Source organism: Larimichthys crocea, chromosome VI (genome assembly GCF_000972845.2).
Source record: "Larimichthys crocea isolate SSNF chromosome VI, L_crocea_2.0, whole genome shotgun sequence".
NCBI lineage: Eukaryota > Metazoa > Chordata > Actinopteri > Sciaenidae > Larimichthys > Larimichthys crocea.
The window spans coordinates 17,215,881-17,226,977 of NC_040016.1; the positions used below are offsets into that span (position 1 = coordinate 17,215,881).

General features: G+C 40.2%; 1 protein-coding gene across 1 annotated transcript; it reads right to left on the reverse strand.

The window, feature by feature from the left end:
- Positions 1 to 8: 8 nt before the first annotated feature.
- mov10a (Mov10 RNA helicase a) lies at positions 9 to 9,715 on the reverse strand. Its single transcript, XM_019258146.2, has 22 exons — positions 9,295 to 9,715; positions 9,096 to 9,201; positions 8,829 to 9,007; positions 7,674 to 7,915; positions 7,330 to 7,576; positions 6,607 to 6,747; positions 6,335 to 6,497; positions 6,044 to 6,195; positions 5,781 to 5,951; positions 5,173 to 5,320; positions 4,746 to 4,907; positions 4,450 to 4,553; positions 4,255 to 4,352; positions 3,428 to 3,526; positions 3,220 to 3,328; positions 3,009 to 3,126; positions 2,043 to 2,234; positions 1,874 to 1,945; positions 1,614 to 1,739; positions 1,396 to 1,484; positions 647 to 765; positions 9 to 530 (listed from the first exon to the last, which is right to left on the reverse strand). The coding sequence occupies exons 1-22, from the start codon at positions 9,411 to 9,413 to the stop codon at positions 466 to 468; spliced, it is 3,021 nt and encodes a 1,006-aa protein (XP_019113691.2). The 5' UTR covers positions 9,414 to 9,715; the 3' UTR covers positions 9 to 465.
- Between the last annotated feature and the right edge of the window lie 1,382 nt (positions 9,716 to 11,097).

The window sequence follows — 11,097 nt, forward strand, 5'->3', positions numbered from 1 at the left end:
AGAACATGTAGTAACAATAAATTTATTGATTGATCAAAGTTAAGGTTATCAAAAATCAAAGTTTATTTCTTCAGTCTTCAGAAATTTAAGTGCAAAAGCAGTTAAGACAAACGGTGATGAACTCCCGAGAAACAATAATCTGCTTCTTATTTTCTTACCCAGAAAAAGAATTGCTCGTGTGAAGCAACATTTGTGCTCATCGTACTTTCTCGATCAAGTGGCAGCTATATTTAAAACGCCACTGAAGAGACAAAGTGGAAAAAGTCAAGAATGAAAATTTTCCTGTTCATTCTGGCATTGTAACCAAAATCAGATTTTTTTTAGAGCACAAACTGCTCATAGAAAGTTTCATGAAAAGGATATATTGTAAAATAATAGATGTTTTAGTGTGTTTAAAGCTCGAAGAGACAAATTCTAAACTCTGGTCATTTTTAGAAGATGACACTGCTCATGGTGTTGTGTATGTTAATGCTCATTCTTCCATTCAGGGTCCACATACTGCTGGAGGGGGCTCTCCTCTGATGCAGGGCCTGTGACAAATGCAGAAACACAAAAAAAGTTTCTCACAAGCAGAATATTTCATAACTGCTTTATGAAAGAAATATAAGCTTGAATGAATGTTTGTTGTTTTTTTAGCTGTACTAACTGTCAGAATCCATGTTGATTTTCAGGGTTGCCAGTCTTGACACAATATCATCTTCTCCTTCTGCATCTTTAAAGTTGAATCCAGTGTAACCCTTCTCCTGCACGCAGTAGCTGATGAACCTACAAATAAAACAAATTAATTAAATACAGATTGTGTCCTGCTGCTCCACCTCAACTCTCATTGTTTTAAAGAGTTTCCTGATGAAGAGTCAAGTAAACTGCTACAAAGCTATAGCTGCTGTTAGCTAATGTTAGCTCAGTTTGATAGCCGGGCTGCGTGGACTGTGAGCTTAGATCTGAGCTTAGATCGTGTTAGTATTTGTACTTTGTATTTGTAGATGTTTTGGACCACTAGGAAAAATAGGATTTCAGGTCCGGCAAATGTTGACGGGGAGTGGAGCTGGTGTCGTGCTAGAACCGGAGCTGGTGGGCATTATAACCCTTACTCAGCAACCTCTTTGGACAAAATGTCAAAGGCAAAAGGGACATTGACGGAGGAAGCTAAGATAAGTAAAGAAGAGAGTGACCAAGCAAGAATTCGTTGGACAAAAGAAAATCTGGGACAGACTTTTAGTCGTTGGTGAGAGTTTCGTGCAGTTGGACTAGTAAGTAATATAAACTGGCTGCAATGTCACACAGTGGTATTAAACTCAAACTGGGGGCGCTTAATCACTGAAAGAATACTTTTCCAACAACTCTGTCTCCCAACACTGCTAAAAAACATCTCCTGTGTCCCCGGCTTTGTCTTACTTGTTCCAAATAGGGTCTTTGTTGAGGATCACAGGGTTTCCCACAACAATCAACAGGGACCTGGCTCTGGTCATAGCCACGTTGAATCTCTGCAGAGTAGATACATTTCAACAAAGAAATGACAATGAATTCATGTTTTAAAGATACAAAATATATATATAAAGGTTTCTTGCTTGTTTCATCATCACTTTATACATCAATCAAGGAACATCACAGACCTTTTCATTTGTCAGGAATCCAAGGCTGAAATCTTTGTCCATCTTGACATAGTTGATGCTGCTGCGGACGGTAGAGACCACGATGATCCTCCTCTCTTGTCCCTGAAACTCCTCCACAGAACCCACCTGATGAATTGTAATAGATATTCAGCCAAAGTACAAATCAATGAGCAAAACATCTTCCCTTTATTGATTATGTGCAGAAGAGACTTTAAAGCAAATATCCTTGTATTTCCTTCAGCGCACTGTGATGTATTTACCTTGAGCTCTGTGAGATCACTCAATTTTTTCAGAGCTGAGACGGACCTCAGGGCCTTTTGGATTTTCTCGACCTGTGAGAATAATTTTGTAACCAATGACTGCTGTTTACAACTGTAAAACTGTTTATCCACATCTCTGAAAATGCAAATGGCCACCGTGCCGACTCACTTGTTTCCTGTAGGGGGCGATTATGCCGATGTCTTTTGCAGACAGTTTGGGGAGACCCTTCTTTCCTTGTGTTTCTATAAGCTTGGTCAGGTAGTCGACCACAACTTCAATTTCAGACACATTGAAGAAGGAAGGACTGTTGGCCTCTCTCTCGTCTTTGCCCACCACTCCGTGGAAGATCACTGGGAAACCCTGTAGTGATGTGAGAGTGAGCAGTTGTCAGCTTTCACTGTGGTTTCACAGCTATTTGGTGTCTTTTGTCTCACGCTTGACTGTCCCAAAAGAAGCAGTCCTCTTTAAAATGGCCCCCACAGGGCTTGTCCCTTGGCCTGTGGGAGTTTTCATTTTTGCCCCACATTGTTTCCTAATGAGATTTTTAATTTGTCATAATGATTTTTGTCTTTTTATCTGTGATTGTGCTAAATTAATTTAGATAATATGTGTGTGTTGATGCCTATGGCACTAACTATAATTAAAGGGACACAGTTTGTATTGCACTTCAATGAGGCTGAGGGACTTTCAAAAGACACATTAGCAAAAACTCAAAATCAGTGTAGCAGAGGCATCAGCCAAGCTTTAAAAACTCTGGATACTAAACTTCCCATAATGCTACTCAATTGCATCATTAGTATTCTCTATGATCTGTAAATTAACACTGAGATGTAAAATGTCCCTGTTTTTAGACTTTTTACACAAACTATGGACAGTTCATGCAGGAGGCAGGTTTATTCATAATATTATTTATTTGTTGACCGTTGTTGTACAGCTAATTTGGTGGAAACAGGGTACTCCTCCTTCATAATTCTCTTCCTAATAGCTCAGGTTTGGAGCCACCATCTTTCTGTCACATTTTCGTTCATAGCTAATCATGGATGTATCTGTAACTACGTAACAGACTGAGAATCAGTGCGTACTGTGTATCATGATGATATTAAAAAAAAATAAATAAATTCCTCGAGGACTCACCTTTTTGGGAAGGTGTTCCCAGTTGCAGTAGGCCTCACGATCCCATTGGTCAGCAAACACCTGCAGTTCATTCTCATAAAACAGCTCATTGGGGATTTTCAGAATGGCAGCATGAGATCTGTGAGAGGAAAGGAAAACACAAGACATGTAAAGAGCATCAATCGAAACAGCAGCATTATACAAGAAATGATAACTACACTGAAAGATGCACCTGTAGTTTCGCAGCAGTTTGGTGACAAAGCGGGTATCAAAGTGTCCAGAGTCTGCACTTTTCTGATATAAAGGGTTATCCTTCATCAGTCTCTCAAGCAGAGAGAGCCCTGGAGAACAGCATTGGCAGTGGTAAGTGGTAAACAATGTGGCAATAACCACTATCACAGTGTGAAATAAAATACATCAAGATAAAATAATCGTCTTACCGAGTCCATGCTGCAGTCCGATAGGTGATCGAAGGATCGGTCCCAGCTGTTTGGGATCTCCTGCCACCACCAACTGACCCTTCCCTGCCTCGAGCAGACCTGTAAAACAAAGTGAAATCAATCCAACCAATCAGTAACATTATACATCAGTTTCACTGCTGCTGTAGCTCTTACAAGTATTAAGACTACCTTAACTGAAACAGGACAGCAAGGTCAGTAAATAGTTTCTGCAGCCATTGGCCAATGTTATAAAAATGGACAGAGCTACAAATGCAAAGAAAATTCTGTTCTCCACATTCCTACTTCCACCACTGGATGTGCTCACTGATCACCTGCACCGATCACCTGTGTCTAAAATGACTAAGAGGCTGTGTGCTTTGAGAGAATAAACAATATAGACAAACAATTTGTGCAACTAAAATTTTGTGCAACTGGATTAAGTTCTGGGGAGGGACTGAAGAGAAATCTGTGTTTCACAGCTTCAGTCGACCGCTCATCCCCAACATCATAAGACCTCATTGTAAGCAAGTATAGCGAGTATAGTTATTTACAGAGGGCCTAAATAATGACAGTTATTTCTCATGTAGTTAGTTTTAGACATCATGAAAGTGTGAAATCTTGACCTTTAATTTTAGTGCACCAATCATTCTTCAATTTTTCTCAAACATACATATCATCTGCGAAATGAGAGATGAATGAATGCACAATCTATGTGATGTTCGTCTGCACATTAAATATATTCATGTTTTAAATTATCCAAAAAAAATGACTTTGCAGAACAAAAGCCTTTTTGTAATATACTAATAATTATGATACTCAGCATTTACCTGCAATAGCGATGACACACTCTGGCTCCACTGCCTGACCTCCTTCATCCAAGAAGACATGGGTAAAATGGCCGACGGGGATTCCTCCACTCACCAGTCTACACATAGAAACACACAGCAGAATTTTTACACCAGAAATATGTAAGTTCAATATGGCAAATAGTGTCAAATACTGAATAATTACAAGCAAACTACCTCCCAGCTGTGATCATAGTTGTAACTACGATTGTGTATTTCATCAGAGTTCCTGCCTCTGGAAACACGAAAGAATCTTGTGACGGGTCCCAGTTGCAACATTTCTAGAAGAGTCAATAGATAAGACAATATGTGAGAAAAATGTCATTAATCTAAATTTGTAAAAACAAACTGTGACATAAACAATTTTAAGTTTTTTTATTCTGAGGCTCAAAATGTTCTGTGTCCTACTTCTACATCTGGTTCCGCATTTTATTAATTAGATTATTCATGTAAAACTGCCAGCTGAGGCTTACCAGGAGGTTCTTGGGGACATTTCTTGGGTCTCGGCTGCTGGCGTACATACGGTAAACCTTGTGAGAATCCATGTGCACCAGTAGTCTCTCACAGAGAAGGTCACATGCACTGTTTGAAGGTGCACAGGCGAGGATGTGGACCGACGGATCTGCCCTGCTGACCTGTCAATGAAAGCCAATTAAATTTTTGTGGCTGCCTTTTCTTTTGATGAGCAGCTTCTCTTTGCACACTCACAACTTATAAATATGAGAGACAGATAAAACACAGCCCTGGCAGACAAAAGAACAGTTAACCAATAGTTTGATCTATAAAGCATCCGAAAACAATAAAAAATGCAAAAAGTAGCAAATACACTGAAGAAGCTAAAACCACAGTGAGTCAAACAGTCAATAAATAATTATGATTAAATAAAGGTGCACTTGATACCTGATTCATAGCCTCAACCAGAGTGATTGTCTTCCCAGTTCCAGGAGGCCCAAACACAAGATGAGGAGCAGGCTTTGATGATCCGGCTACAATGCGCTGCACCGCCGCATGTTGCTGTGGGTTGTTTTCCAACTGATGATTTAATATCCTGGATGTGAGAACAGATTTTTTAAACAGAGGCTAGAAACAAGAAACTGATCAGTCAAATATAGCAAAACATTTACACAATATTTGTATCTTGTGTCCAGATAATAGTGGACTTTGTCCTGTAATGCGTTCTGGAAAACAAGGCTTTGCATGCCAACATAGTCCTCCATGTTTTACCATATCTACTTAAGACAAGTTTACGGCATCAAACCAAAGAGCAGTATCTCCCCCTGTTAATACAACATGGTGGATGAGTGCCCAGAGAGAACTGAGGCGAAGGCTGCAGTGCACACACACTTATCCTTAGAGTTCAAACGCTCTTATCACCAATGCCAGACCGCCTCTCAACGTACATGATAAATACTCCTTTGAGGTGGCTGGGTTTGTGTATTTGTAGAAGACATTACACTACATCTATGATTTTTCTGTATGCATGTTCTTTATGTGTAAAAGCACCAGACCTGAGCTTAGGCATGGCGAGATTAGCCTCTGCTGCACCAGATGGGAACAGCACTTCTTCGAGCTGATGGTTGACTGCCAAATCCACTGCACGATGCTGCAGCCTCAAGGGGTACCGGTTGATCTCAAACTCCACATTAAACTTCATATTGCTGATAAAAATATCAGTCAACCTGAAAAAGCGGTGGAAGGTGTGAGTTTGGTTCTTTATTTACAGTCTGAGACGAGGTTTTAAGCAGACAACGATCCTTAGTCCAGCTCTTACTTCTTCGAGAAGCCCAGCTTCACCCTATCCAGCTCCACTCTGTGAACATATCCGTTGTACTTGATGATCGGCTCGACTTTGTCTTCAGACTTGGCCACCTTCAGACAATCCCCACGTAGCACAGATGGTCGATTCTCAGCAACACCGGGAACCTGTTGGAAAATATAGTAGCAGTAGAGAGAAAAGACAGAAACCTTCAGATCAAGGAGCCATCTGTTCTAGACTCACAACACATCGACTTTTTATTGTGGCTATTTAAAACAGTAGATGTGCACGGTGAGTATTCCTTACTCTGAGTATGAGCAGTTTTTTGTTGCTTTGGTCCTGAGTCATGGTTTGATTAGGCAGGTCATACTTCCTGATGTCTGCCTCCATCTGTATCTCTTCTAGGTGTAGCAAGAGGTGAAATCGATGAGAGTATGTCTTCATCTTTAAGGCAGAGTTGAGGACACCCCTGGATGTATCGTACATACACACACAAACATTGTGATGACGAGTTAAGCCAAGAAAAACGCTTCAATAAAAAACACAGTTAGCTGTAAATAATTAGGTCGTTCTCTCACTTTACTGATGGGAGTCTCTGCCTGAGAGCTGGAGAGAGATACTCAGAGTCCTCCATCCCTTGTTTAGCCAGTTCCTTTAGGTACGTTTGGTACTTGTATTCTGGTAGTTTCACTGCCATCTTTAGAGGATGGACAACAGAGCTGCAGAACAGAAACAAAAACACAAACACATCATGATTGTAATCAGCATGAATAAAACTCTATTTCAGTGCCGCTCTGGGTGAAGAAAATTGCTTCCACCTGCTCCCAGATCAAATATTTGTATTGACATCTGAAATACTGGATTTCTTACAGGTGGGAAAAGATTTGTGCTTATTCTATTTGTAAAACAATGTGCTGCTTTTATCTTGCAATCTGTACAACATGAATTCTTAGACTATGGGGCTTGTGTAACATTGTCAGTTCATAGTTAGTCACAGTTTTAAAATCAGTGCAGCAGAACCAGATATGTCTTCCTCTCTTTGTCAAAGATTGACACCTACATTACCCACAAAGTAACTTGACTAACAACAGTTTGGAGATTCTGGTGTATTATTCTAGTAGCAGCCTCAAGCAGAGATGACATTGGTCTGATAAGATCACTAACTCCATTTTTAAACTTCAAAAGACTTTATGTAACTTTTTTTTCATGTACACTATAGTACAAGGAGTAAATATCTGTGTAAAAGTTGCCCTTTAATAATGAGGCATTAAAGTGTATTTCTATTGGTTTTCAGTTTTTACCTCTGAGGAGGTATTCCCTCCACTATCACGGTGTTGACAGCCTTGCGTGTGACCAGCTTAAATGGTTTGTAAGGGGACACGGGCCCGAGATCCACAGCCAGAGGCGTCCTGGCTAACGCTTCAATCTCCCTCACAATGCAAAAGGGTACGGATGCTGGCAGATCCGGGCAGAATTCAAAGTACATTGTGGTTGGGAAATATCCGTATTGATTCAGCATGTACCGAACGACAACTTCATAGCTTTCTCCTGTGAAATAAAGAAGTGCGCGGCATGAGCTGTGAGCATCAATCAACTCTTCTGTGTTTGAAATGAATGCAGAGAGGAGGAGTGTTAGTTTTCTCACCCGGACAGAGAAACAGTGGACAGGCTCTGGTGACTCTCCTCTTATCCTCCAAGGTGAAACAGCCCATCTTGTGCAGCGCAGTGTAGTAGGTGAAGTGGATGCAGTTTGTGCCCTTGTTTAGAATGTGAAACTTGAGGATGAACAACTCTCTCAGACGATCCACAGTGAACTGAACCTTTCCACCTGTTGACACGGGGTCCGAAGTGATCACAATGCCCCACTTGTCTGCTGTCAACTTTTTCCTGTGAGAGAAAGAGGCAGGGTCAGTGAACTGCACAGTTTACAACTGTAAGTCTTGCAACCAGCAGAGGGAATGTGAGTACATTATGGTGACTGGGCAATCAATTTATAGAGAGTGATGTACCTGCAATTCTCCCATGTTATTACTCTAATGGTCCACTCAAATGAGTTTTATTTAACTCTCTATGCATTTTTCCAGTCTCCAGATGACAGCTGACCTGCAGCAACCACTCTCAACAGGCCTTTCACACAGTAGACATTTTGTAGAGCCCATTTAGAGTTACCAATTAACCTGTTAATTAACCTTTGTGGGATTGTGGGAGGAACCCGGAGCAACCGGAGATAACCAACAGAAACATGGGAAGAATATTCAGACTGCACATGGAAAAATATCTACCATGCAGCAATGGTTCTATTGTAGAGACTGTCAAGAGCTGTCAAAGAGAACCTGGACCTTCAGCATCTCGATTTCCAATCTTACCTTGCATCTTCTAGAGCAGGGGTGTCCGAACTTTTTTTTTTGAAAATGTGAAGATGTCCGGGGGCCAAAATAAAAAGAAACGCCAGTTCCCTGACACCATTGTTTCTGACAGTGCTACCAAAAAACATTTAATGTATGAATATATGCTTATTACTTTGGTAATTATATTGATTATACATATTCAGATCCACACAGTGTTTCTCACATGCACTCCTATGGGAAGTTTAGCCTGCATGCCTTTGGCACCTGAGGAAACGTGCATGGGGAGAACATGCATCTGTGACGTCATCCTTTGGTGACGGCCATGTTTTATACAGTCTAATAAGTTGATTTGCAGTGATGCCAACCACACCATCACCCTTATCATAGAACAAACTCATACTGACTTTTGACCCAGCTGATTACATTTTATGGTCACACGCGTACAAACCTACCTGTTCACCTTTAACTTGCTAAGTATTTCTGTAGCCAGCTTTTTCTTGGGGGTCAGCACAGGCAGTGACGGGCCAGGGGAGCGCTCCGGTGTCTTTTTTGTCTTCTGAGGGCTAGAGCCGGAGGTGCCTGGCTGCTGAGGGGCCCGGGGCTTCCTCCACTGGTCACAGTACACTTGAACCTACAGCAGGGATTTAAAAAAATATAGCATTATTTCTGTATTTTCAGTTCATTCATTTATTTCTGTATTTTCATCCAGCACATCTCACCTTAGGTTTGACATTTAGGAAGAGTTTCCCTTGTCTTATTGAAGCTTTGTTGAATTTCACAAGAGCATAGACAACGTTGGAAAAATTGGGATCCTTTATTCCTTTTCTGTGGAAATAAACACACACACAAAGGGAGGCGTGTATTATACACAGCCCAGTCTGACATGCATGTGACACACATACAGGTTTTGCAGCCTACCTGCCCCTGAATTCAGAGTTGTAGATGTCACGAAGTTGCTCCTTGTTGGTGTTGGACACTCTGTCTCCCAGGAATTCAATGAACTCCAGCCCGGTTTCAAGACGGCCTGTCAGCGACATGTTTCAGTGTTACAGACCACTGCTGCTGTCTGCCGACTGCCTCAAATGAGGAAGTTCATGGGCTGACTCACTATCACCCTCAGTTTCCTGAAGTTCATACCGATGCGCTCTTTCATTTCCACGTTACGCATTTTGTGCCACTTTTGCGCACAATACCAGAGTGCTGACGCTAAACCTGCACGCTGGCATCAATCCCTCGTCCATTTTTCTTCATGTTATATGATGTATAAATCTACTATGTCGCGCAGTTTAGCGCAAACTTGTAGCTGATGGACGCTGCCTAACGGTGTCAGAAGGAGGGAGCGTCTGCAAATGTTTGCCACCGGGAGAGCGAAAACTCTTCAGACACACAGAGAAAAAAATACTTGGTCGAAATTAACAGTTGTATTGATAAGTCTTCTTTTGTGTATACATGAAAGGTTTTAAGTTCCCCCACGGCGTCTTGATGTGACGAGTACACACGCATCCTTAGGCATGTTTCTGTTGACACTCCCTTGGCAGTAATACATAATCACCAGTAGAGCAGGTACAGAGCCGTGAAATTTCAAAAGACAAACAATGTTTAGGATTATTATCCAGTTATTAGGTTTTGGATTGATTAGTGAGTTCTTCACTAGTCAGTGAGTTTGTGACTTAGATCAATTAAAGAATAATTTAGCGTTTCCCCTCTCCAATAATTGACATAAATGATTCATTGATCAAAATTAGGACTTTTTCTCTATTTGGAATCACATATTATTGTCGTTGCTTGATGAAATGATACAGTGATTCATTTTTAACATTTTTTTTTATAAAGTATACAAATATAAACAGAACATGTGGTATTTCAATTTAGCACAAAAGCATGCAATGTTACACCAGAAAGCATTTACAATTGGGCAGGCTGTTTTCTTCAACGTAAAAATGTCTGTAGATTTTATTGTGGAAAACCCCTAAAAATATGCCCTTAAATATGTTAAGTCATATGGCAAAATGAATGAATTTATATGGTATTTCAAGGGAATTTATACAGAATGAAGTATTTTAAATGACAGTCTGTTAATTGTACAGTAAAACACAGTCATATTTAATGGATAAACATCTATTTTATAAAGCATTAATGTGGTATGCTCATAATATTTATATGGCAAAAGGGTGCCTGAGAAGAAAGAGTTTCTTTTTGAAAAAAAAAAAACAAACAAAAAAAACAACTTGTTTTTATATGTTAAACTATGGAATAAAGCACCAAAACTTAACTGTAAAATCAACAGTACTAATATCCTTTTACCGTAATATTAGATAGCTGCCAGTTTTTTACTGTAAAAACAAGAGTTTACATTTTTTTTTCCTTTAATATACTTAATAAAAATAATTCTCTGTGGTGCAGTGATTAGCACTGTCACCTCACAGCAAGAAGGTTTCTGGTTTGAACTGTGTGGAGTTTGGAACTGTTCCTGGAAACAGAAAATGCAGAAGGGAACAAGTGAAAACTTCAAACACACACCTAACACAATAACGCATCACTGGCTCTCTGTTGCACCAACATAATTGCTGGAGCAAATTTGATTAGGAAGTTTAAAATTAGATTGTCCTCCATCAATTCACGAGAAGTGTGCAAGGTAAAAACTATGAACCGCCATGGAAATGGTAATGATCTACTGGCCACCAATTGTTTTCCCATAGACCTAAAGGAGATTAAAAAAAT

Excerpts from the sequence above, each read along its gene's own strand:
- mov10a (XM_019258146.2), bottom strand. The coding sequence starts at position 9,413 with ATGTCGCTGACAGGCCGTCTTGAAACCGGGCTGGAGTTCATTGAATTC. Across the intron at positions 2,235-3,008 it reads GGGAACACCTTCCCAAAAAG|GGTTTCCCAGTGATCTTCCA; the intron begins GTGAGTCCTCGA and ends ACATCACTACAG. Across the intron at positions 1,740-1,873 it reads GTGATCTCACAGAGCTCAAG|GTGGGTTCTGTGGAGGAGTT; the intron begins GTAAATACATCA and ends ACAATTCATCAG.